The following is a 27,977-nucleotide window of genomic DNA, read 5'->3' on the forward strand; positions in this document are numbered from 1 at the left end:
TGTCCAGCCAAAATTCGAGAGAAACATCTTAATATCCACCTGATGGAATTTGCAGAACAGCACGGCTGGCTGGAGAACTCTCACTTCGGATTCAGGAAACACCATGGAACTAAAACTGAGAAGATTTCAGACTGTATTAGGCACTTATGGTGAAGGACAGGGCGTGGCATTGATACTCCTTGATCTATCAGCAGCGTTTGATACCATCTCAACTTTGTGGTTGATTGAGCGTCTCCAAGACCTGGGTATCACACATCAAACTCTAGCCCTTCTGTCAAGCGAGCTAAAGAACGATGATGGATTCAACCCACATCTGTGACCCGTCCATCATCTCTTTGTGTTAGCTTTATTCACCCTAGGTGGCAGGGTATGCCCAGACGTGGGTCCCGTACTCACTGCACCACTGGATTCAAGCTAGCCTGGCTTATGAGGGGTGTTACCCCCAAACTCTTCCCAGGATGCTTGTTTCCGGTTGCAGGAAGGCCTGGCCTGGCAGTTCGGGCTGGACTGTTCCCATGAGACACAGGGTCAAGACTGATTTGCATATAGCTGTATCTGAACTTTGGTGTCAAAGTGAACTAAATAACGATGATGGATTCAACCCAGATCTGGGATACGGGGTGAGTGTCTGAAAGGTTTCAGCGCTCCTTCCATCATCTCCTTTTTGCTTTATTTTCTATGATTGTCATATCTCTTGTTGGGGTGAAATATTTTACTATGTGTATTTCATTGTAAATTAGAATGTTATCTCCTTTATGTATGCAATTTTATGTGGACCTCTTCGGAGTCCCGTAATCATAAATAAAATAAACTTGAAACATGACGACTGAACCCAGACATGGTTGTCAAACTCAAGCCAATGGCTAAAAGAGGCTGTTTTAAGACAGCGAATGGTTGACTGGGGCCTTTCCCAAAGCCCAATCCATGTTGATGGTCAGCGACTTGTCTTGTTACCAGCTGTGCTGTCAAAAATGACCCCTCATAATGGATGCACCTTTAAAATTGCTTTTCTCATTTACGTTTGGCAGCATTGGAGGTGGTTGGTGCACGAAGGCACTCTGCAATTCATCTCCTCAGCCAGCCCACGGTCATGGGGTTACTTCCAGTTCATCTTTTGAGGATGAAACATTTCTCCTAATAGGCACCATCAGCTGGCATTGTTGAACTGAAAAGATGTAATAGGATATCTGGACCTGCCCTGTACCAGCAAGGAGATGAGGTGATGGCTTTGGGGTGGGAGCTCAATTCTCAGTACCTGGCACAGGTGTGCCACGTGCCCGGCCCGCACATCTCGTTCTATAAACGATGTTCTGGCCCTAGCCACCCCTCCCTTCCTCATACCTTTTACATCCATTATCACATTGTTCTGTTCCTCAGACACAAAAGTCAGAGCCTGTGAAAGAAACACCTCAAGCCATTGTGTACTTGTAGAACTTGAAGTCCTGGTCACTTCACAAAGGTTCTCGGGTTCCCCCAGGCGTGTTTCTTTCTCTGACTCACACCACCTCTCCTCTCAGGTTGTCCTGGTGGGGCAGGTTTACATCACTTATCAGCCAAGAAGACAAGGCACAGAGTCCAGGGCGAGGACCGAGGCCTATTGTAAAGCCTGAAGGTTTGTTGTAAGAGACAGAAGATGTTCTGTAACCGGAGCACCCTTCCATGGAGCTGGGGCTTGGAGTTACCGTACCCCGTGGGGTGTAAGGGGAGAGGTAAAGGGGCAGGGGTGGTAGAGGGTGGCTGGCCATAAATAGGATCAGCCACTGGACACTGCAGGTATATGGATCTGAGCTCCTTCTTCACAGGCCAGAAGACCAGAGATCCCTCCACCATGCAGAAGATTCTAGTCCTATCCCTGGTGGTCCTGGTGGTCGGTCTGGCTCACGGCCACCCCTGGGAGCACGAGGAGGAGCAGAGTGAGCAACCCAGTGGAGGTGAGTGCATGAATTTACTCCAGCCCCAGTAAGGAACCCAGTGGAGGGGAGTGCATGAATTTACTACTCCAGCCCCAGTGAGGAACCCAATGGAGGGGAGTGCATGAATTTACTCCAGCCCCAGTAAGGAACCCAGTGGAGGTGAGTGCATGAATTTACTCCAGCCCCAGTAAGGAACCCAGTGGAGGGGAGTGCATGAATTTACTCCAGTGCTAGTGAAGAACCCAGTAGAAAAATTTACTCCAGCCCCAGTGAGGAACCCAGTGGGGATGAGTGCATCAATTTACTCCAGCCTCCGTGAGGAACCCAGTGGAAGTGAGTGCATGAATTTACTACAGCGCTAGTGAAGAACCCAATGGAGGTGAGTAAATGAATTTACTCCAGCGCTAGTGAGGAACCCAGTGGAGAAATTTACTTTTGACCCAGTGAGGAACCCAGTAGGAGTGAGTACATGCATTTGCCCCAGCATTTGATGCTGGGAAGGTGGCCCCAGAGCACAGGCCCAGCCGAGCTCTTCATAGAGTTCATGGTGCAGGGCTCGACAGCGGTCACAGAAATGGCCACGATGAATGATGTGATAGTGAGGGACCACAACACGCAAATCATGACACAAAACTTAAAAGAAGTTATAAGACAAGTAGTGACAAAATGGTGACTGTAAAGGAGGCAGCCACTGGGATGCATGATTTGACCGGAGGAACAATAATGGTGACGACAATGAGTGACACAATGGTAGCTGTAAAGGATGCCGCCATTATGGTTCATGGTTTGACTGGAGGAACAATATTGTTGATGACAATCAAAATGATGACTGTTAAGGAGGAAGCCAATGGGATGCATGGTTTGACAGCAGTCACAAGAGTGCTCTTGAAAATGAGTGACACAATTATGACTTTAGAGGAGTCAGCCATTGTGATGCATGGTTTGACAGCAGTCACAAGAATGGTCACAACTAGGGGTGGGCGGAAATTGCTTGTTTCGCCCGTTCGCGATTCTTTTTTCGTGAACGCTGTTTGCATGCTCGGGGAGAAATATCTGAAAGCGCGAACAAGCAAAAAATTCAGAGAAGCTGCGAATCGCGGAATGTTTGGGCAATTTTGCGTTCTCCGTGGAAGGCAAAATTGCCCAAATTCCGCGAGCAGAACGAAATTTACCGCCTAGGCCTGTCACAACAATGAGTGACACAATGGTGCCTGTAAACGAGGCAGCCATTGTGATGCATGGCATGATAAAAGCCACAAATGTAGTCACAACTAATGGTAACTGTAAAGGAAGCAGACATTGTAATGCATGGCATGACAAAAGCCACAATTGTAGTAACAATAAATGGTGACTGTAAAGGAGGCAGACATTGTGATGCAGGTTTTCACAGATGCCATGTGAGTTGCCACAACAATAAATGACACAATGATAACTGTAAAGGAGCCAGAAATTGTGATGCACAGATGGCCAGCAGTCACAACAGGGGTGATGATAATGAGTGATAAAATGGTGACTGTAAAGGAGACTGACATTGTGATGCACAGTTTGCCAGCAGTCACAAGAATATTCACAACAAAAAATGACACTATGGTGATTGTAAAGGAGGCACCCATTGTGGTGCATGGCATGACAAAAGTCACAAGAATGGTCACGACAAAGAGTGAGTTAATGGTAACTGAGACGAAGGCGGACATTGGAATAAAAGATTTGACAGAAGCCACGAGAGTGGTCACAACAATGAATGACACAATGATGACTGTAAAGGAGACTGACATTGTGATGCACAGTTTGCCAGCAGTCACAAGATTGTGACGATTTTGATGCAGGGTTTGTCAGCAGTCGCAAGCGTGGTCACAACTATGAGTGACACAATTGCGACTGTAAATGAGTCAGATATTGTGATGCAGGGTTTGCCAGCAGTCGCAAGAATGGTCATGACAAAGAGTGAGACGATAGTGATTGTGAAGGAGGCATTGTGTTGCTGGGTGTGACAACAGTCACAATAGCGGTGATCACAATGAGTGATAGAATGGTTACTGTGAAGAAGGCACACCTGATGCGGGGCTTGATGTGGCATTGGCAGAAGTGGCAGGCACACTCAATGTGGCATTGGCAGTGGTGGCAGGCACACTCAATGTGGAATTGGCAGTGGTGGCAGGCACACTCAATGTGGAATTGGCAGTGGTGGCAGGCCCACTCATTGTAGCATTGGCAGTGGTGGCAGGCACACTCAATGTGGCATTGGCAGTGGTGGCAGGCACACTCATTGTGGCATTGGCAGTGGTGGCAGGCACACTCAATGTGGCATTGGCAGTGGTGGCAGGCACACTCAATGTGGCATTGGCAGTGGTGGCAGGCACACTCATTGTGGCATTGGCAGTGGTGGCTGGCGCACTCAATGTGGCATTGGCAGTGGTGGCAGGCACACTCATTGTGGCATTGGCAGTGGTGGCAGGCACACTCAATGTGGAATTGGCAGTGGTGGCAGGCACACTCAATGTGGATTTGGCAGTGGTGCCAGGCACACTCAATGTGGAATTTTTAGTGGTGGCAGGCACACTCAATGTGGAATTGGCAGTGGTGGCAGGCACACTCATTGTGGAATAGGCCTTGGTGGCAGGCACACTCAATGTATTATGGCCAGAGTTGTAGAAACACTCTATGTGGAATGGAGGTGTGTAGCACATTGTGATGCACTAACTTTGATCAATGTTAAGTCCACACTTAGGAAGTGATTGAGGCCATGGAGGTTGGCCTGCCAGGGTGGTGGAAGCCATGGCCTCCCGCAGACTCAAAACTGAGCGTGGGAACTGCAAGTTTGAGGGGTGCAGATGACCACTGATTTGAAGCAGTCATTCCTCTCACCAAACTCTGAATGTGGCTCATAAGAGTCTTCTCCAGAACACAGATTGCCCATGAGAGCCCAGGAGGCCTTGTATGGAGAGTCCTGGTTCTAAGGCAGAGGTCTTTAATCTGTGTGCCGAGACCCCCAAGGAGCTGTGGAGTCATGGGAAGGGGCCGCGCTCTTTATTTTGCAAAAAGACAATGCGATACGGCTAGAGTGTTATTCAGGGACTCTTCAGTGCTGTGAAATGTAAGACTCATCGAGTCCACACTGACACCTCCTGTTATCAAGGTCCTTGTGCCGTTTCATCTCCAGCGCAGCTGGTTCCTGTTCTGGACTTGCCATTGCGGTCCAGCCTATTTTTCTTGCACTAAATTGTGCTTGAACGCACAGTTAACATCTGCTATTTACCTCGCTTGGTTCTGCCCTCCGGCGAACCCGCGACTTAAGTAACTCAACGCTTATTCTCTAGACTGCTTGCCCTTGTGCACACCGCAAATCTTTCTCAGGCATGTAATAGTATGTCCTGATGATGATCCCAGTACTGTTTGTATGGGATTGAAATGTCGTTGACTCATTGTACACCTCAAACACAACTCAATTTGCTATTTATGTGAACTGTGTTGCGGTTAAATTTTTGCCTGTTTTATCTTCTGCATAGCATACAAGCTTTTTGTCCTGCCTGAGCCTTTGTTTTTGTTTTTGTGTTATATGTATTGCGTTGGACGAAGGATTGTGTCCCACTTTATTTGTGCCTCGAATTGAAATATTATTAAAATAACCCTGTCCGTCTGGACAACCTTAATATAGTAGTAATTTATTCCCTCTCTCATGTATTCTCCCTGTCAGGGACAACTGTGCTTATAACTTACCAATACCCAAGGTCCCTGACCACAGCAATTGGGTTCCCTTGTTTTGTTAAAAATGTGAAATGTAAGGCAGGCAAACAGCTAAACACACCAACTTAATCTGCAATTCCTTTACATTTGCAGATTAACTAGTTGTGCACATTTGCATTTCTTTCAGGCCAGCAACACACTGGTAGAAAGGTGCATTTAGCTGTCTGCCTGTCTTAGATTTCCCGGCACAGAAGTGTGCTGCGCATTTAATTGATCGAATCACTTGAAGCTTTTTGAATGGAAGTGCATAGAGTTAAGTGAGCTGTGAGGTGCTTGCTTCTGATTGTCATTGTATTACACAGCGCTTACTAGCCCTGAGAAGGTTTTGAAGGGACAGTTATGTAAACAAAATTGCATTACATAGGGTCTGGGTATTACTAAAATGTATGGGCCTTATTTACAATGAAATGGTGTAGGGCAGCACCGCAAGTATTTTTGCTTCACTGCCCTACGCCAATTCAAAAGGGCAGGAATGGACTGTATTTATAAGATACAGCGCATTCCTGTCCTTTCTACCGGCGCATAATTTGCTGCCTTGCACCCTGGTGCACGGGTGTCTGCGTTGTTGGCAGGATTGTTTTAGTGCAGGAAGTCACACCTTCCTGCATGATTGTTTTTGTGCAGGAAGGCACACCTACCAGGCTCTAGAAATGTTTGTCACGAGGTGGTCCTAACACCTAAAGAATTTGACAGGGAGGTCTCGGCATCAAAAAGTTTGAAGACCACTGTTCTAGGGTGTTTCCATCACTCTTATTTCTAAATTAGCTTTTCTTATGCTTTGTGCTGACTCGGCCCCATGATTTATTGTCTCCTGTGCCCGGCTCAATCCCACCTTTAGAGAGAGATGCTCGCTTCTCTCTTCCTGAAGCAACAATGGCTAGTCCTTAGATCAGAGTTCTTCAATCTGTGGGGCGCGCCGCCCCCAGGGGGGCGCGACACTATCTCAGGAGGGGCACGCACTCCGAAGATCGAGGGGGAGGGAGGGGAAACAGATAAGGCACGGACGTGTGCTTTTGTGATGTAGAGAGCTAACAGCCTTCCCAGGAAGGGGTTAATTGGTAGAGCTGGGCTGCTTGAGCTGCAGTGGGAGGCAGGAAGTCTCCTCTGCTAAAAATGAAAGCAAACTAACAGACAGTCCTGTTCCTTTGTGTTCGATTTCACAGCAGAGGAGATTCCTTGCCTCCCACTGCAGCTGAAGCATTTCAGATCTACCAGTTTAACCCTGTACTGTGAGGAAGCTCTTTGCAGAAAGGAGACAAAGTTTCTTTTAAATGTGCCCAGGCAGGCGCTGCAACGCCCACAGGGCTTCAAGTTACCAAAAGAAAAATGCCAGCCATCCCTGTGTTTTTTAAACAGCCTGCAAATTGCTTGTCTTTACACCAAATATGCTTACAAATAAATAAGTATGTATACATTTGTAATGTGACTTTTCTGTCTTTTTTCCATTTTATATTTTATTATCAGTCATGGCCATTCAGGGAGCCCTAAAACACAATTAAAAGTGCTACTATTTATATTTGCTGTTCAAAGTATGCACAGACAAGTGCTGACAATACAGCTTTAGGTGACTAATTATTTTTGTACCAACTGGGCCATCAAAATAATGAGCTGGCAACCCTAACTAAAAAACTGGAAGTTTGTTGGAAGATCAGCACATTTATTTCTTCCACCTTGATCCCTGGTTAATGCCATAATAGCAATAATTTAACATATTTGAAATCCTACACTTCCATCAAAAACCTGTTGAGTTACTTCAAGTGTCTGGGAATGCACCCTGCATTCAGACAACTCATTCCTCATTGTCGCTTTTCACTTTCACGCTCACCCTGCACTCACAGTGATCACCATGCACTCACACCATTCACCCTCTCACCCTGCACTCACAGCGATCACAATGCACTTACACTGATCACCATGCATTCACACCATTCACCCTGCACTCACAGCGATCACAGTGCACTCACAGCGATCACCATGCACTCACAGCGATCACCATGCACTCACACCATTCACCCTGCACTTACAGCGATCACAATGCCCTCACACTGATCACCATGCACTCACACCATTCACCCGCTCACCCTGCACTCACAGTGATCACTCTGCACTCACAATGATCACAATGCACACACAATGATCACCATGCACTGACTCTGATCAGCATGCACTCACACCATTCACACGCTCACTCTGAACTCACAGTGATCACTCACAGTGCACTTGTGCTGTTCACCCTGTACCTCACCCTGCAATCACACAAGCACACTACTCACTCTGGACTAATGAAATACTTCACTCACATGTCACCCTTACTGCTCAATGTGCGCATTCCTTCAAAAAGGACCATCACTAACCATACATTCATTTGTCCCACTCTGCACTTACATCCGCACCTAAATTCATATGGTCACCTAACTCACCCTGCAATCACTCCTCTTACCCTAGTCTCACACTGTCGCATCGCTCAACGTGCACTCACATGGGTACTTCTGACACGCGCACAGAGCAGAGGTTTAATGTGCCTACTACAAAGAACGTGTACCATGCAGATCAAAGAGTGTGGGTAAACTATGAGTAGCGCTATAAAAAAAAAGAAATGTTTGCCACAAAGGTGCTATAGAGAGATGGGGTGCATTGTTGGCGAGTGGTAGTGTGGAAATTCATTGAGAAGGGGGCAATGGAGGAGGGGCACCAAAACAGACTGTTGCACTATGTGCGACCAGTGCTAGGGCCAGCCCTGGATGGGAGTGTTAGCCCCTCCCAAAGTTCGGGTCTTGTTGCGCCCCTGTACACAAGTATGGGCATGTCGTGCCCTATCAAGGTTTTCGTCCTAAATTACAAAATGACATATTCACATGCACTGCAATCCAGCCTTTTATTGGTTCCCTTAATAGAGGCAGCCCTGATGGCATGGAATAATTCCTAAACAGATTCTTGTAAATACTGTTTTGTTTAATTTCTTTTTAATGTGATTGATGTGAGAGAGTCTATTACTATTTGCAGAGAAATGTTTTTGTTTCATGCAATTTTAGATCAAAACAGGTCCATACATTTATGTTGGTGGTGTTATTATTAATCTAGGTCATGTGTAAAACAAAGCATCCTAGTAAAAAGAATGTGCGCGCATTTTCTCTTGGAAAATTGTGTTTTGAGCTGTGTAATAAGCCTCTGTCATTTCACCACACCCATTCACAAACCTGCAGTTTACTAAGCACTCTTTTTGTGTTAAACATTATTTGCCGAATATGGCCCGTGATATGCACGTGGCAGTCGATTATGTAGTGTACCAGATTCCAGAAATTTCTGTCAGGTGGTAGGGGGGCCCAACATCTTAAAAAATTCAGCTGGGGGGGCTCAACCTACAAAAGTTTGAAGACCTCTGCCTTAGATCAATGCAGTTTGCCCTCCCCTTTTGGGTTGCATTGACAGTAAATAATCAACTCTCTCTGTCTTTACATGTAGACTGGTGGAACGAAGTGGATGAAAAAAGCAAGGAGAGACCCGGGCAGTGCCCCGCGGAGAGTGTCACAGTCGATGTCCAGAGCACCCAGTCCCCGTCAGCTCCTCCTTGTGTGAATGGGACCAATGGGACCGCGCCAAACTGCACCAGTGGGGGGTCTCTCCCTACACCATCGCCTGACTGCACCAATGGAACCAATGGGACCGCGCCAAACTGCACCAGCGGGGGGACTCTCCCTACACCATTGCCTGACTGTACCAATGGGACCGCGCCAAACTGCACCAGCGGGGGGACTCTCCCTACACCATCGCCTGACTGCACCAATGGAACCAATGGGACCGCGCCAAACTGCACCAGTGGGGGGACTCTCCCTACACCATCGCCTGACTGCACCAATGGAACCAATGGGACCGCGCCAAACTGCACGAGCGGGGGGACTCTCCCTACACCATTGCCTGACTGTCCCAATGGAACCAATGGGACTGCACCAAACTGCACCAGCCCTGGGACCCTGCCCACCTCTGCACCGGAGTGTGCCGTGGTCACCGCACAGAGCTGCAGCGAGGACTCAGTATGTCCCAAATCTCAGAAGTGCTGCCAAACCAGCTGTGGCAGGCGATGCCTGGACCCGATCCCTGGTGAGCTCTTTTCTACATATCCGTGTGAATTTGCGGTGGCACTTGGGGCACATGTCTGCTCTCTCCCTTTGTGATGGTTTTTCCATCTTTCTCTTCCTTCATATTTCCTCTTATTGTGTTTTTCGCTCTCTTGATAACAGTAAAAATCCAATGAGGAAAAATAGGTGGCGTTCACCAACAGTAAGTACCAGTGGGCCCCACCAGCTACCACCAGCTCAAATTAAGGACTGCTGAGTGAGATTTGCAGGGGGTGTTCTGTACTTTGGTGATAGACTGAAGCAAAACATAGCTATACCTTTGTCACCCTGTAAATGCAGCTCTTGTTTACTCTGTGCTTATTTGTGTGCTTGCACCCTTTCTCAAACTAGTGACTTTGGGGATGGGAAGCTATGACAGTGGATCGAATGTCACATTCAGCTCACCGTCATACCTATCTCATGTGGGAGACCTGTAACCTCCGGATGTTCTTAGACCGTTCTAAAGTATCTCTGGGAGGGGTCATTTGGGGTTCAGTAGTGTGGGAGACCTGCTGTAAACTCAGCAGGACTCCAGCCCCACCAAAACTGCGGTTCCTCAATCAATCAGTCAATCAAATCAAATCAAATCAAAAATAACTTTATTATTTTTTTTTTTTTTAAAACCATAAAAGTTCATAGAAATACATTTTTATACATTGATATCAGTCAATCAATAAACATTTCTAAAGTGCGGAAAATGTCCTGTGACGGTGTGGTATCCTCCGCCCCGGGGGATCCTTTCATTGCACCACCTACCCCTTCGACGATGTGCGCTTGGGCTGCGCCGCTGTGACAGTCATTAGAATGTCACAGCGGCCAACGTTCTAAGGCGAGCTCCCTGCGCGGAGCACTGACGGAGCGGTTGGCGATCACAGCTGTGGCTGGGGTCCTTTGTTTGTAACTCTCAGAATAAACCTACTTTGTTCTCTCACAACGAGTCTCCTTGTATTCCTACCTTAAGTGTGACTGCGGTACAAAAGAGGGTGGTGATGGACGGAGCATCCGAACCAATCAAACACTCACACCCAGTCAAAAGATCTGGGTTGAATCCATCACCGTTCTTTAGCCCACTCTGCCACCCCAGTTCAGACATGGCTATATGCAAATCAGTCTGACCCTGTGCCTCATGGGAACAGTCCAGCCCGAACTGCCAAGCCATGCCTTCCCTGGACCGGAAACAAGCTTCCGAGGACCGGTTTCTGGCATTACAGCCGTCTTCAGCCCGGCTTGCTTGAATCCAGTGGCAAAGTGAGCAAGGGACTCACGTCTGAGCATACCCTGCCACACTTATGGCGGCCAAAAGCGGTACAAAAGAGGGTGGTGATGGACGGAGCATCCGAACCAATCAAACACTCACACCCAGTCAAAAGATCTGGGTTGAATCCATCACCGTTCTTTAGCCCACTCTGCCACCCCAGTTCAGACATGGCTATATGCAAATCAGTCTGACCCTGTGCCTCATGGGAACAGTCCAGCCCGAACTGCCAAGCCATGCCTTCCCTGGACCGGAAACAAGCTTCCGAGGAAAGGTTTCTGGCATTACAGCCGTCTTCAGCCCGGCTTGCTTGAATCCAGTGGCAAAGTGAGCAAGGGACTCACGTCTGAGCATACCCTGCCACACTTATGGCGGCCAAAAGCAGTACAAAAGAGGGTGGTGATGGACGGTGCATCGGAACCAATCAAACACTCATACCCAGTCAAAAGATCTGGGTTGAATGCATCACCGTTCTTTAGCCCACTCTGCCACCCCAGTTCAGACATGGCTATATGCAAATCAGTCTGACCCTGTGCCTCATGGGAACAGTCCAGCCCGAATTGCCAAGCCATGCCTTCCCTGGACCGGAAACAAGCTTAAGTGTGACTCCAGCTTGTTACACTGGCGACGATCGGCGGGATGGAGAAGAACTAATTAGAAGGAACTCAACACGTTCAGAATAATTGAAGAAGAGCGATTGTAAAGAATCGTGAGTAATTAAAGAGCCAGCGCAAGTTAAAAGTTAAGGGAAATCTACGTGATAAAGGAGAATTAAGTGCACAGTTGTCATTTTGGGAACACTTCAACAAAGTGAGTTTTGTGACTTACGTTGCTGTTTAGTACCGTCTTTTCTCAGCCTGAAAGGGTCTGTTATAGCAGCTGGAAGTCGAGGGGTTGCGTGTATTGCCACACTTGGAGTGATTTCTCACAGACACCCCGAAAGTCTGTTGAGTGGGGGTTTGGCAGTGATGATCCAGCAGAGATAGCGCAACTGTGAGGCAGCATCGCCTTCACTTTGAAAGAACTGCCGGGGGTGGGGGCGAAGCCGACGCAGCGAGGATCACCTGCAGTGTCTTGGTAATAGGGCAAATGACAACTGCTAATCCTCAGGAATATAACACAGTGGAACAGCTAAGATTGGCAGTAAGGAGAATCGCAACCCTAACCCTGCTAATCTTCATCATTTCAGGCGAAGTGGCACGCACGACGAACAAGGAGAGAACATTGGGGCATATTACCAACAAATAGCGATATTTATCGCTAAATAGGCTTAGCAACGATTTTCTTATCGCTGAGCATCGCTGGAAGTTATCGCTGAGATAACGTGCTATTAGCAACATTTATCTTCAAAGTAATACATTTTCCGGCGATAGCGGCGAAATGCGTGAATATCGCTGAGAACACAGCGATATTCACGCATTAGCGACGAAATGCTCTGAGCCATGTTATCCACCTCCCATTGGATAACATGGCGAAGGACTAGTCTGGGCAGGTGTTAGTATTTGGAGGTTTTTGCGCTTAGCGCGAATATTTCCATCGCTACGCCTGCCTTGCTAATAGGCGATAGCGATGTTAGCGACGGTTTTCAGTCGCTAACAGTTTGGGTACGCCCACTTTGCATGTCATTAGCGATAAATATCGCTGACATGCAAGCGGGCCTCAAACCGCTCGCTATCGCCTACAAGCTATCGCTAACAGCTGTTAGCGACAGCTTGCTAAAAGCGGCGAAAAATCCCTATCGCCACCCTTGAAAATATGCCCCATTAGTCTGAGGAGATTTGTGTTGGTGGGTGAGTTCGAGTGTAACTAAGTGCACCGCCAGTCACGCTGACGGGCACAGCTGTGACGCATAGGCGAGCTTCGTGCGCAGCGTTGGTCCACAGGAATTCTTATTTGTAGCCTGTCACGCAGATAGGCACAGCGTTTCCTCTCACCACGTTGGTAAACATAACATTTCTCCACAGTTATCGTCAGTGCAGTGAGGAAGAGAATAATGGGGGCCATGCTGGTGGTCAAGGTTGAAGCGTGCGACATCGTGAGTCACTGATTTTGAGCACAAAAAAAAAAAGAAAACCTGTATGGAGTTGAATCCTGGATTTTGGTTTAGCCACGGAAATGAAGAAGTATTGTGGACAGTGTACACTTCACGAGTGTTTTACGAAAGAAACTGTAGATTGAACAGAAAACGGTCTCTTAAAAGTCTGCTGCCACCTAGTGGTTAAAATTGTGCATTTTCCTTACTGATCATATTATGATTTTCACCTACTAGAGTATAATCTAGATAACACAGTGTTCTTATTTCTTGTGGTGGCTGATTAATTTCCTCTTACTAAGAAAAAAAAGGTTTAGCTTGTGAAAAAGGGAGTGGAGGCTCGGAAGTATAGGAAGCTGTGTGATGGTGAGCTGATATTTCTCTTACTTTGACTCTTTTGTGCTGTACTCAATATTCACAAATAATCTCCATAATATCTTAGAGTCAACATGCAGAGCAAGTGGAAGAAAGTCTTTCAAAATTATGCAGTGGTTTGTGGACCTAACTTGGGGTTGGAAAGGAAAGTGGCACTTCTCCTGCATTATCTAGGAGCGGAGGGGCAAGAAATTTTGGAACACCTGCCTGAGTTAAATGCAGATGATGCAAGAGGATTGAATGAATACGAAATCAGCCTGAAAAAATTAGATATCCATTTCTTGCCAAAGATCAGCACGATAATGGAATGTTACCATTTTGGGACGAGAGGGCAGAAGGAAGGAGAAACGGTAGAAGAGTTTGTGTCAGAGTTAAGGAAGTTGGCAGCAATATGCAAGTTTGGGTGCGCATGTGAAGAGAGGATATGTGATCAATTCCTGTTAAAGTGTAAAATTAAACGTATACGTGAAGAGTTGTGGTTGAAGGATGACCCAACCCTGGGGGATGTGCTCATTGTGGCTAAACAAATAGAACACATGATGGAATGTGTGAGTGAGATAAAAGAAGACTGTGAGGTTAAAGCAAAGGTGAGCAAAATATCAACAGATAGTGAGGATGTACTAGCAGTCACGGCACAGAGGAAAGAACTAAAGGAGAATAAAAGCAGTTGGAACTTCAAGGGAAGTTGTTACAGATGTGGTAAAGAGTGTCCAGCATTGAAGTCCATATGTAATAAGTGTGGGAGGAGGGTCATTTTAGACAATGTTGTAGAAGTAACCCTAATTACAGAAAACCTTTCAAGGGCGATACCATCCGCGCATGTGATGAAATCGTGTTGCAAGTTGAGAGCGAATCTGTCAACAACCCCAAAGATGTCATAGCTGTATAGGAGACGAAAATTGAAGCAATGTTTGACTCATGTTCTAAACTGACCATTATATCTGCAGATGAGTTTGAGAGAATCTCTAAGGGTAAATTGAAATTGCAGAGAATGGATGTGAGACCGGGAGGCTATGGGGGCAACCCATACAAATGAAGGGCTACTTCTGGGGCACAGTAGGCTACAAAGACTGGTTGACAATTGCTAAGATATATGTGTCTAGAAAAGGAGATAACATCCTGGGGTGGCAAGCACAGAAAGAACTGGGGGTATACCTCAATCCCAACAAGAAACCCCAGATACTGGTACAAGAAGTGAGCAGAACACTAGAATGGATAGAGGAAGAATTCAAAGATGTGTTTACGGACAAACTGGGATGCATAAATCACTACGCACACAGAATAAAGTTGAGAGAGGGTTGCAAGCCTGTCTCAACCAAGGTCAGGAATCTTCCTATTGCCATACAGGAAGCAGTGAGAAAGGAACTTGAAAAATTATGTGAGTTGGGAGTAATCGAACCGGAGGAGGCCACTCAGTGGTTAGCTCCCATAGTAGTAGCCAGGAAGGGGGATGGTTCTGTACGCTTATGTATTGATTTGAGGGCTCTGAACAAACAATTTATAGTTGACAAGTACCCTATACCTAACATTACACAGATGGTAAGCAGGTTAGCGGGGGCGAACGTTTTCTCTACACTTGATCTGACATCGGCATACTACCAGGTCAGGCTCCACCCCGATTCACAAGAGCTTACAGCATTTATCATGCCTATGAGGGCCTATAAATTCAAGAGGATGCCGTTTGGTCTAGTATCTGCTGCCGCAGTGTTCCAGAGGATAATGAGCAATCTCCTAAATGGCATCCCTGGGGTGATGTGTTATCAGGATGATGTGCTGGTGTTTGGGGAAGATGCGACACAGCATGAACTAACACTCAGACAAGTCCTGAAAAGGTTCCAAGAACAGGGGCTCACCGTGAAGCGAGAAAAGTGCAAGATTGGGTGTGCAGAGTTGGAGTTCCTGGGACACAAAGTCACGACGGACAGCATCCGCCCCAAGACAGATCTGCAAAACACCATCATCAAACTCACAGCACCAAAAAGTAAGGACGAAATCAAATCTTTGTTGGGAATGGTAGAGTTTTACAACAAGTTTGTGCAGAACTTCGCCAGGCGCACGTATGCCATTCGTAACCTACTAAAAAAGGGAGTGACGTTCAAGTGGAGTTTGGAGTGTCAAAAGGAGTTTGAAGACACCAAGAAGGCGTTATCTGAAGCACCCAACCTCAAATCCTTCGTTCCGGGCAGGAAGACCGTGCTGACCACCGATGCCAGTGCCAAAGGCTCAGGGCAGTCTTGACGCAAATAGCTGACGATGGGGAGGAGACGATAGCATTCTCATCACGCTTACTATGCAAGGCAGAGTCTAACTACTCTGTGATCGAGAGAGATGCTTTGGCGGCTCATTGGGCAATCAGAATATTCAGAGACTTTGTATGGGGAGCAAAATTTCACCTGAGGCAGACCATAAACCCTTAGTCGAAGTCTTCAGCAAGAAGGGCCTCGACTCCATATCTAGCAGGATCAGATGGTGGGTGATAGGTCTGCAGGAATACACGTTTGACGTGGAATATGTACAGGGGGTGAGGAACTTCGCAGCTGACTGTCTCTCTCGCTTGGTGAGTGAACATCACAATGAAGTTCACGAAGAAGAGGGTGACGATGTCTCTGAAAAGGAAATGCAGACGGAGAATTTGTGCGTCGTTACCCACGGTGCCATTGAAGAGGAGAGGTGGGAGGAAGCTTTAAGTGCCGATGCACTCCTGCAGATGGTTTGTGAAAAAACCAAGAGCGGCTGGATAAACCAAGACAAGAAGGAAGAAACTCTAAAGCCATACTAGATGGAGAGGGATGAACTATCTTTTACCGACAATGGTCTGTTCAGAGGCAGGCGGCTAGTCCCCCTCGAAGTGTTGAGAGAAAGCTTGGTGAACCTAGCCCATGAGGGACATATGGGAGTCATCAAGACAAAACAAAGGTTGCGGCTGGACAACTGGTGGCCAGGGATGGATTTGGAAATCGAGAGAAGGGTAAGAGATTGTGTGCCCATGCGCTACCAGCGACAAAGTCCTAAAACAACACACCTCCCATGCACTGTAGGCCCCTGCCTGTGGGACCGTGGGTGGATGTGGCTCTGGACATTGTAGGTCCTCTGACAGGAGAACATCGCACACAATATATATTGGTACTGATAGATCTCTACTCCAGGTGGCCCGAAGTGAAGTTTGTGTCAGAAATCACGACCAGGGTAGTCATAGACTTCTTGGTAGAAGTGTTCATCAGGGAAGGATTGCCGAGCAGTCTATTGACAGACAATGGGGTACAGCTCTGCTCGAAGGAAATTAGAGAATTCCTAGAATTCAAGGAGCACCTTCCTGCACAAAAACAATCCTGGGAGAGATGTTCCTTTTTCCATATGTGCTGCAGAAGGGACCCGTAACTACGCATAGCTAGCAAGTTTACTTGGTCTATGCATGATGCACTGTTCCAACTCAGGTTTTTTCCATTTAATTCTGCGACTTGTAGTCCTGTTTTATAATGCAAAAAACAAGACTACAAGTCCCAGAATTCAAAGATAAAACATTGAATGAGCAGCATATCACGCATGGACCTGGGATCCTTGACAGGGCTGTATGCCCCATAATGCATACATTGTATGTTTGTAAACATGGTTTTGTTCCATTGGGCGCCACACTTGGCTCACTTTACATCCATTACTGATATGTCTTGCTGCTTGCAGTAGGTGTCGCTGCTCCACCTGTGCCAGCGGTGGTTACTTCTTGTGTGTGCAGGTAGACTTATTGCATCCTTTGCTCTTGTCCCCAGGCAGCTTCTGCATAAAGCACGAGGACTGTGCCTTGGACGCCAAACTCTGCTGCCGGGGCGTCTGCGCCTATGTGTGCCGCCACAGACCCCTGACCGACTTGTTCAAGTACCTTCTCCGCCGCTAACTGGTAAGAAATCAACAGATTAAAACTGCTGGCTATTGACTTCCTGTCCCTGGCAGAGGCTGGGGAGGAAGTGACGTGGGTATTGATCACGCAGAAGAGTCCAATAACATGGCTGAGAGTGGAAAAGTGAAACTATTGAAAGGAAGGGATATGACATCAAGTTAGGAAGATATAGAAATAAGAACATACATGCAGAGCTTTAAGTGGGCCGGGTCCCACCGGTGCTGAGCACCGGCATTTTTTTTTTAAGGGGGCCCAAAACGGGTCTCTATCGGGCTCTGTTTTGTGGCAGAATGGACTAAAGAACGGTGATGGATCAAACCCAGATCTTTTGACTGGGTGTGAGTGTTTGATTAGTTCAGATGCTCCGTCCATCACCGCCCCCTTTTGTACTGTTTTGTGCCCTGGCACAGGCAGTCCTGACTGCAGTGACAGCAGACACATCGATGTGCGCGTGGTGAGTGTTGTAGGGGAAGGGAAATACTTTAAAGAGTCATTTTCTCTCTGGATTTCTCTTCTCTTTTTGAATCTCAGGAGCAGCAACATTGTTGTAGTGTCACCGGGGCTTTAAGTGGAAGAGTTTTCAATATTATAGACAAGCCATAGTTGCTGCTTATTTATCTTATTCAACTAGCAACCATTGACAAAGCCAATAGTCCTCACTTGTAGATATGATGTGACTTGTTGTATCAAATATCTGGACGCAATGAAAAAAACAGCAAAAAACAAGTCGGGTGGCACACTGTGCTAAACACAGATTTTTAGCTTATGTGTTTTTAAGCCACGCCCTTAATTATATTGACCATGCCCCTTTGAGAGACCCCCCAGTTTTTTCATCCCACTTAAAGCCCTGCATACGTGTCTGTATGTGCTTTTGACATGTATGACAAACCTTGTCGAGAAATGGTTCTCAAATCCATTTTCTTTGCCTCCCTGTAGTAAATACGCTGCCACTTCGGTTTATTCTCCCTCCTCTTTATTTTCCTTCTCTTGTTTCATCCCAGTGACCCCCAGCATAAAGATCATCTCAACAGTTTTTCCAGAACTACCTCAACACCCCTTTCCATTGACCCAGTCCACACACAACATTCTGTAAACTCAAGAATCACCCCCCTCCCCTTATATGTTTGGACTTCTCTCCTCTTTCATCTCTGTTTATGGACCAGTTCATCGTAGACATTAAGCCAGACTTTAATGAGAAGTTTTATTTAGTTATTAACTCTTCCAAGCCTGGAAATGTTTTCATTTTTTTTAACTGTAATGCACAAAACATTAACTTGAGGTTTCGGTCAGATGATCTTTTGCCAAAGGACACGGGATGTATGACGTTACCACGCGATCAAAATGATCGCGGTACATCATAACGCAGCTTTTACAACGCAAGTCGTTACCACGACTTGCGCTGTAGGGTGCTGGACTTAGGAATAGTATGATTTACTATTCCAACTCCAGCCTACGTACAGTAGGGAAGGTGTTGGAATAGTAAATCACACTATTTCTTAGTTTAGAGCGCCATCCAGTGCAAGTCGTGGTAACGACTTGCGTTGTAAAAGTTGCGTTGTGAATGTATTGCGGTGTTTTGACCTCGTAGTAAAGGTTGTTTCCCAAGGACATGTGTCAGAGTTGGGCTCATCAGCGTTGACTGTCCTCAGGCGCGCATGGACCCACCTCAAATGTCTGCCTTGGGGTCCGGCCAATAGGTTTGACCTTCTAAATGGTCACTTCACTTCTGGGAGATATTACACGAATGAATTTTACAACTCTTCTGCAGCCTTGTCTGATCAGGTCTCCAATGTCTAACACCACCTGGCTCTTTCCTCTTGTTACTGCTGCAGCTCAGAATGGTAGGTGATGTGTTTGTGAAGGGGAAATTTAATTCCTGTAAAAATGGATAATATAAACAATCCTCAGGGCGTTCAGATCCTAGGACAAGCTGATATTTCATTGAATGCTGCAGATCCTATTCTAGGTCAGCCTGATAACTCTCTGAGCCCTGCGGATCTTTCATTTCTGGAAAAATATGGCATTTTAGCTAATGTTGATGGTCATGTTACAAAAAACGATAATACAGCTGACATGGGTGTATGGAAAAGTTTGCTTAATAACATGAATGTTATAACAGGTGCACTTGACTTCCACTCAAATAAACTTGAAATTCTGGTTGATTTGTTAAATACTTTAGCAGTCTATGTGGCCGGTATTGATTTGAAATTACAAAACTGAGAGGTTGGGTGGGTAAGGCCCAGGCTGAGGTTAATGACCAATTGATAAGATGTACCTGTTCTCATATGTTGGACAAAATGTCTGAGCTCTCCGAAATTTAAGGCTCTCTTGTGAAAGAAGTTAAAAAAACAGCAGGCTAATCAGTTTTGGATAAAAAACTTGGTTTGTACAAAGGAAGGGGATGATAGCGTATATTTTGAAAATAAGAAGCTGCAGGATGTTGAGGCAAACGTGGGTTGTGATAACCCGGGTCTGCAAAAGGAGGTAGATGGGGAGGCTGCGGTCAGTAAGTGTCTAGATGTATATGTAGAGGATGGCCAGGTCTCCAATGGACCTAAGAAAGTCAAGCCACTATCCACAGCCAAACCTCTGTGTATATGCCCAGGGGAAGATATAAATGATTGTCCTCCGTTATCTAAACGTTCAAGGGAAAGGCTGCAGAAAGAGTGGCATAAGGCCAGAAGTGCAGTTGCGTTAGCAGCTATAGCAGCAAAGTCTAGGGATTATTACCCTATATTTACACCAGCTGTTAAGAAATGCCCAATGCAGGTCAACGTTGTAGCAGGTGGGGATTCTTCTATAGCACTGCCATTCCACATGAGGGATAACGATCAGGGACCTATAAATGGTAATAATATTGATGTTCTCAAACCAAATGATATAATAAAATCGGATTTGGTAGAAGTCAATAAGGAATGTGTGATAAAATTGGATAATGAACCCCAGGGGTTAGGACCTTTGCCCAAAGATCATGTTGGTGATACATGGAATTGGTCAAGTTTGTTAGAAATGCTAGAACCTATTATTGCCCAGAGTCAACCCCCACTACAAATATTTCATAAATCTATTTTATCTAAAAAAAATTAACTCAGGTTTATTAAGCCCCTTGTGTGGCAGACAGGACTATGGTTGTATAAACGGGGACACCAAATTAGTAATGCACCCATTGTATGAATCCCAGGGATCCCAGGATAGCCTCAACCGTGGTTTACTATTGAAAATCATTTCAACTATCCCTGATTTAGCATTTATTAAATCCTCTGATTTGGTATCAGTACAATTTAGACAGATTCAGTCCAATACTCCTCGGGAGCCCACTATTACAACTTGGTCCTCGAGTGATATTGTTACTAAGATTTTGGGATCCAGGTTGAATTTTATGGACTGTGGAATCAAGGTCCAGATCTGGGCCAGTGTACTGTATCCCCCGATCTTGGAGGTACTGGCCCTTAAGATGGATGTGGGTTGTAAAATTATTGAAAGCAATAAGTCAAATCCAGTGCTTAGAGGAGCAGTGGTTCCAACAAATAACCAATCTTGCAGCTCTGGTTTGTTAATTACCAATCCCCAGTCAGGGGGGCGTCTTTGCGAGTGGTTACCCAAAAACAATGTGCAAATGGAGGACTGGTCTTGGTTGCCAGCATCATTGGCAAAGGTGCCCCGTGGTGACAGTAATTGAACAACCGGAGCTACTGAAGATAATATGAATGAAATACGTATATGCTCCTGGAATGTCCATGGTCTGCATCATTTATTGTCTGATCCAGATACAATATCATTTTTAAATTTATTTGCATTTTTATTATTCCAATAAACATGGTGTGAACAAATAACTCCTTTGTCCGGATTTAATGAATATAGTATTCCGGCAGTAAAAACCAATAAATTACGCCGTGCAAAATGTGGACTGCCGTGCTATATCGCGGCTAATTTAAATCTAGTTGTGGAAGTGGTAGACTTTAATTTGGGCTGGTTCCAATGCCTTGTGGTAAATACCTCTGAGTTAAGGTTAGTTTTTCTTAATGTGTACCTGAGTGCTAGTAAAAATAAGTCTGCACAGCTGTATATCCTTCGGGATGTCCTGAGTGTATTAATACTCCAATACCCAGATGCTGGCTTAATAGTATCAGGTGATTTTAATTTGCAATTATTTCGGTATTCAGAATCTAGCTATAAATCAGGAGGTTTAGCTAAGGATTGCTGTGACATTATGTCTGAGGCTGAAACCAGCCAGTTAAAAGAAAAATCTAGATCTAATCCCACATTTAAGAACTCTAAGCAAGGTTCAATCATTGATTATTCATTTATTTCAGACAATTTGAGATTACATTTGTCTGAATATAAGGTAATCGGCCGGCCAGAAAGTGACCACAACTCCCAGGATGTAAAATTGAATTTTTTGGTAGAATGTCTTCTAAAATCTAAGGATCTTCCCAACACGGCATGATCTGCATATAACCTGAGGAGGCTGGTATGGAATTTAGCCAAAAAGGAGGACATTATGCAAACAGCTGAGGCATTGATTAAGGAAAGTGATCAAGGTATCCAGGGTGACATGAATATGATTAATAAATGGAATTTTATCACAGAGTCTATCGTGGGGAAATTTTCAACTTGAAAGATTAGGAAAATTAACACCAATCTGAATATACATAACATTTGGTTTTCCCCCAAATTATTAAAGTTAAAGAAAGTACTCAATAGAGCTGTCCGTGAGGCATACACCCGTAGATTTTGTTAGACCTTCCCAGTATATAAAGAAAACCTGAAGGAACTTAAGGAGACCTACAAACAAGAAATATGGAAAGCAAAACTTAAATATCAAAATGGGCTATGGAATAGCTTATTATCCGCCACCAAGCAAAGTAATGCAAAACATTTTTGGGTGGTTATTTATAACCTCGAAAGGGGAGGCTATAGGGCTGTTTCTGTAAATATACCTGAACCCGGTTGGGTAATGTTTATAACCAATTTGTATGGTGTATCGGTTCGGGTGGGAAAACACCTAGACAGGTCGGCCTTAGGTGAGGTAAATATTATATCAATAAAAAATGCGGGGAATGGAGAGTGTCTCGATTTGAACTAGGTGTGAGCGGAAATTGCGTAATCGCGTTACGCAAATATCCACGATACGGTAAAAAATCTCAGCGAACATGCGGAATTGCTTGTTTGCGATGCATTTTTACTGCTCGCAATCGTTGTTTGTGTGCTCAGGGGAAATATCTCGCGAACACGCATTTTGAGAACGCGAACAAGCAAAAAATTTTGCAAAGTCACAGAATGCAGAATTTTGGGCAATTTAGCGTTCTCTGTGGAACGCAAAATTACCCAAATTCCGTGAGCGGAACGGAATTTACCGCCCAGGCCTAATTTGAACTCTAATGATCATGTTATTGATTCTAGTCCTGATCCAAATTTTGATTTAGAAATACCAAGCTGTATTCAAGTTTTGACCCTGTTACGTGGGCTGTGAGCAAATAGTACCCCGGGACCTAATGGGCTACTGAATGCCCTGTTTCGTGTTAATAGTGATCTGTTGGCAGGCACTTTGCATAATTTATTTAGGGAAGTTTTGACATTGGGGGTTGTTCCGGAGTCATGGCAAGGTAGCATAGTGCAACCAATTTATAAAAGCGGCCCGGTGTCTAACCCCGCTAATTATCGACTAATCTTGTTGACCGATGTCGATGCAAAGGTGTTTGCTTCTTGTCTCCTAATAGAATTGGAAGACTGGGCTATGAAGGGGAGTATTATCCCACCTAATCAAACTGGTTTCCAGAAAGGTCAATCCACTATCACTAATTTGTTGGCTCTAACCTTACTTGCAGAGAGGGCTGTCTTGAATAAACAAAATGTATATATATTGCTTTTATTGATCTTAAGGCAGCCTTCGACTCTGTGCCTCGAAATTTATTATGGAAAAAATTGTCAGGTCTGGGAATCTCAAAGAAATTGTTGAAAGCTATTATACTTCTGTATCCCAACACTTGGGTTCAAGTTAAGATTGGGGAGGGCAATTCCTTATCAAGGATGATTAGAACATATAATGGCCTGAAGCAGGGCTGTGTTCTTGCCCCCTGCTTATTTAATTTATTTTTATCAGATCTTTCTAAGCATTTGGATGTTGTTAATGGGCATGTTCCTAGGATGGCTGGGGGGTGCAAATTAGCTACCTCCAGTATGCTGATGATACGATTCTTGTGTGCCATACCCCCATCGGCCTACAAGGACTTATTACTGCCTTTGATGATGTTATACAGCAGAATGGCCTCGAACTGAATGTTAAAGAAAGTAAAGTGATGAAAATTGTTGTAGTCAAACAGAAGTTTAATCCCTGGAAGGCCAGAGCAGGTACAATTGATATTGTTAAGACATATAGATACTTAGGGGTGATATTTCACAATCACATGTCTTTTAAATTTCACCTTAAAGATCTAAGGGCCAAGGCTGTGACATTGATCCATGCTTTTAAATGTTTAAAGAAATCACTGAACTGTCAATCATATGAGTTTATTCTTAAAGTAATCAAAGCCAAGTTACAACCTACCCTCATTTATGGTTCCCCGATTACTAGAGGGAAAGATGTGAAGGTGCTTGACTAACTGATTGTTAAGGTTTTTAAAGCTACTTTGGAATTGCCAGGTCAGTGTGTCAAGCAGCAATTAGAGTGGAATTCGGTCTCCAAAGACGGTGCCTGGTATCAAAAGGACCTTTCCTAAAATGTATGGCTGCATTGTCAACATCAGACCCTGCATCTTTAGGGAATATCTGTTGGCAAGAAATTGATAAATCTGCTTAAACGGCTAAATGGAGAGCTTATATTTTAACTTCCCTACGAGATATCGGACTGCAAATTGAACTGCCAGCTTTAAAAAAGCCCAACTATAAATTAATTTTAAAAAAGCATATTAAAGTTGTATCATTTAAATTGGATAAAATTGCATTAGCTGAGAAAAACTATGCACGGAACGTGATCAATTCATACCAATCCCCGCATGTTCACCCATATTTAAATGTTTTCTTTTCTGTAAAGTTTAAAAAAATGTTTTTAAGGCTACGTATGGGTATAAACCCAACAAAGGGGGGCACTCGATCTTGGATCAAACAGTGGCCGGATTCTAATTGTAGATTTTGCGGATGGCCACAGGAAGCTCTTGTACATATAATATGTGTCTGCCCGAAGCTGATTAATCATAGACGTTTCGTTTTGAGACCTTATTTTCTGATGAGTGGCGTGAGAACTGCCCGACAGGCATTAATCATGTAATTGTCTGGTGAATCGGTTCCATTACTATGTCAACTGGCAAAAATGTGAATGGCAGTTGAAAAATGTCTAATAAAGGGCAGATCCCCTCTATTTTTATGGCCTTGGTGCTATTAGTTTTAACGGCTTATACATTTTATTGCTTAATAATTTTTGTTGCGATGGTACCAATTTGAAATGTAACAACAGCTGGGTTATCATCGCAGCAAATTGATGCACTTTTTTCACATTAGCACTTTGAAAGGTAGGGGAAATTAATGTTTATTGGTCAGAATATTTCTCTGTTATATTCATAGAAATAGTATGTAAAGCACACCGTCACTTTAAAATGTATAATGTGCAATAATATTCTGTAATTAACGATGCAAGGTGGCTAGGTTTGGGCTTATCGATAAGATTTTAAATTGTAATTATGGGACAGTTTTTTGTATTATGTGATGAGAAGATCTTTTGATTTAAATGTTAATGTGTATTTCTTGGAGACATCAGATGTTGTGATTGCAATGATTTAAATTAATCAAGCAATAAAGATTATATTATTAATGACTCATGGAGAAGCGCCCTGTGTGTCCTTGAAATGCTCACACCACATACTTTGAACGAGGTCCGTGAGATCCCAACCTTTACCCCTCTAAGACCTTCCATCTCTGCTCTGACGTATGTAGCAGAAATGGGAAGTATTGGGCTCTTAGGAGTGGGACCGACGTCACATTTTCAGGATAACCGTGCAAAATGTATTTGCACACAATGTACCTGATGGGAATAACTTGTATGGACAGTGGCAATGCTGAAAACCTGTAAGGGTCCCTGCCTTGTGGGCCCTCCTGAATGTTGGAGTAGTGGAGATAAAAAAAAAACAAATGGAGTATTACAAGGCAACACAAAGATGTCCGTATAAGATCCTTATAGGGTGCTGCAGTCCGCCACGATGAACTGTGGGGTTCTTGAAGAAGGGGATGGATAGAAGACATTTGAGCCTGCTGCTGATTAACTGACTCTTGGTGTCTTCATGTGGCCTCATTTGTTTATCTTTTTCTCTGCAGAAAGAGGGTAAAACCCTGCCCTAGGAAAGGCTCAGGAAGGCAGAGGAGACCTCAGAAGACCAACCACACTTGAGCTGAAACAAACCTCAAAGCAATCAATATCACATCAATGCAGAGGACGTCTGCGGTCCATGGAATGACCGCCCTCTTGCCAGACACACTATCAGTGCTTCCGATCTCACCATTCCTGCCAGAATCTGTGACTGCTACGTGTTAGTCCATCACCAGTTCACATCTGAGATGGGGAGTAGACACCGCCAGGACATCAGACCCTAGAAAGCCTAAACAAAGGACAATGTCATTTAAGGACATCAGAGACCAACAATGTGCCTTTAAAATGAAATGTGGTCTCCAACTCCAAATACAAGAACCCTGGAAGGAAGCAGCAGTGAAGTGACCAGCGCCAACCTCAAAGTACGAGATGGAGCTGTGAACTAGATTATATATGGGTGAATATCCAGCTGTTGTGAAATTTGCTCATATTTCAGGAATGGCTCCAGGTTGTGGAACCCAAGGATGCCCATTGTGTCTCTAGCAGTAAAGTCTTCAGTTAACTCTTGTAACCTTGTAGTAACTAATCTTAATAAAGTACAAAAGGTTCCAGCAGCACCCTCTCTGCATCTTTTTAGTTTGAACTTTGAAGTCCTCGAGTATATACTTTGTATATACTTCTTTACAGGTTTACAGTCTGTCCACTGGTTTTCATTTGTTTCTTTCAAAGACCTTCCCACGGAGCAGGGACCAAGTAGTGTTTCTTTACGCTTTGTTTGTTAGGGGGACTATTCTTTCCTTCTTGCCTGCTTGTGTGACACTGTGGGGGCGTGTTCAGCTTCAGGGCTGTATTTTATTGCATCCTCACCCCTGCCCTTGTTGCTGCCGTGCTTCAGTTTTCACCATGGCGGTCACACTCCTAACTCATCTACATGGGATATGGGCATCAAATTTCAGCACAACGCCTGCTTTCACAGGGTGGTGGGAGCCACCATCTTTTCCCACATCCAACAGATTAATCCGATACTTGCCGCCTACTTCTGGCCTACACACAGCCTCATCCCATTTCTACAACCTCCCGTTCCTTGCATCCCCTAAAGGCTGGTTTGATAGATGCTCAGTGACCTTTTGTCCAAAACCCCTACGACAGTACTATGAGATAGAAACCCGTTACTCATGACAGTGCCCTGGGTACGAGATCGAAGGCCTCTTATAAACTAGCAAACAGCGGCAGAACTCAGGCACCCCAGTGCAGTTAACCAATCATTTACGAGGAAACACTTTATTAGCAGTGGGACAGGAGTAAGGAAATGTGTTTAGAGACGTAAACTATCGCCTAAGGACTGGCAGGGCAGTTATGACTGTTTATTTGTTGTTAGATTCCCAGACTGTACCATCGCTTCGGATTGGTTGGAGTAACGCTTGCCAGTTCCCCAGTGGCTATGGTGTCTGGGAGAGCTGGCATGCCCTAGCAAAGAACTGCTTTCTGTACTCGCACCTTGTTAGTGGGCGGGTCAGATGCTACAATGGGGTCCCTGCCTGTTCCTCTCAGTGAGCTGGTGCAGCAGACACAGCGGGAACATTCTGGAGGGTCTTGTGAATGGGCTTCCCTGCTGGTCACTGGACGCTTTCCCAAGGCCATGCCTAGCTACATTGCAGCTTGGCCCCACAGCAACCTTAGTTCAGCGGCTCTGTCGTGTAGTTCCTATAGCACCCATGCAGGACCAGATCGTTTGGATAACATAAACTGTAGGATTGGTGGCAGACTAACTCTGAGCAAAGGTTAGCCTGTTTGCATATATGCTAGCTCACAATGCCACTAGTGTCTCCTCTTATCGGGGAGAGATTAGTTTCTGGCAGCCTTAGAACATGACAAACTTGATCCCTCAAGATTGTGGAAACAATGTACTACTGTTCACTCAGTCACTTGTGCACATTTAGTTTATCTCAGAGATACACAGAATAAACAGTCTGGGCGTTTCAATAAAAGGTTTATTGTACAGTTGTTATTCTCATGTAGAAAATATGACCTTTAACAACCATTAGACAGTAGCAGAGATGTATGATTAGCAGTACTATGAATATAAAAGGATAGTACAGTTCTACCATTGCGCAATTAGCATGAATAAATACATGAATATAAAATGCATGATAAGTGCGCGTACTCCTACGATGCCTATCTAGTGGTACCTAAGTGTACCTAGCATATGAGCAGGTGTAAAAGTCAAGAATCCCTCTAGGATTTAGTCGAACCCCATTATCTGAAGCATGAGAAATTTCGGGCCCCTCTTGGTCTCGAGTTTAACACCCCGCAAGGGATGTTCCGACCACTGTCAGCTGGAGCATCTGCATG

The 27,977-nt window shown here is 44.9% G+C and overlaps 1 protein-coding gene across 1 annotated transcript; it reads left to right on the forward strand.

Annotated features, from left to right (window-relative positions):
* The first annotated feature begins 1,791 nt into the window (after positions 1-1,791).
* LOC144767878 (uncharacterized) lies at positions 1,792-26,239 on the forward strand. The gene is made up of 4 exons (XM_078651232.1): positions 1,792-1,931; positions 9,120-9,755; positions 17,199-17,326; positions 25,634-26,239. The coding sequence occupies exons 1-3, from the start codon at positions 1,829-1,831 to the stop codon at positions 17,321-17,323; spliced, it is 864 nt and encodes a 287-aa protein (XP_078507358.1). The 5' UTR covers positions 1,792-1,828; the 3' UTR covers positions 17,324-17,326; positions 25,634-26,239.
* The last annotated feature ends 1,738 nt before the right edge of the window (positions 26,240-27,977 follow it).

The sequence above is a fragment of the Lissotriton helveticus genome, chromosome 7 (genome assembly GCF_964261635.1).
Source record: "Lissotriton helveticus chromosome 7, aLisHel1.1, whole genome shotgun sequence".
Classification (NCBI taxonomy): domain Eukaryota; kingdom Metazoa; phylum Chordata; class Amphibia; order Caudata; family Salamandridae; genus Lissotriton; species Lissotriton helveticus.

What these genes read in the sequence shown, in the direction of transcription:
- LOC144767878 (XM_078651232.1), top strand. Translation starts at nt 1,829, where the DNA reads ATGCAGAAGATTCTAGTCCTATCCCTGGTGGTCCTGGTGGTCGGTCTG. An exon ending in GAGTGAGCAACCCAGTGGAG is followed by an intron (nt 1,932 to 9,119) that starts GTGAGTGCATGA and finishes CTTTACATGTAG; the next exon opens with ACTGGTGGAACGAAGTGGAT. An exon ending in ATGCCTGGACCCGATCCCTG is followed by an intron (nt 9,756 to 17,198) that starts GTGAGCTCTTTT and finishes TCTTGTCCCCAG; the next exon opens with GCAGCTTCTGCATAAAGCAC.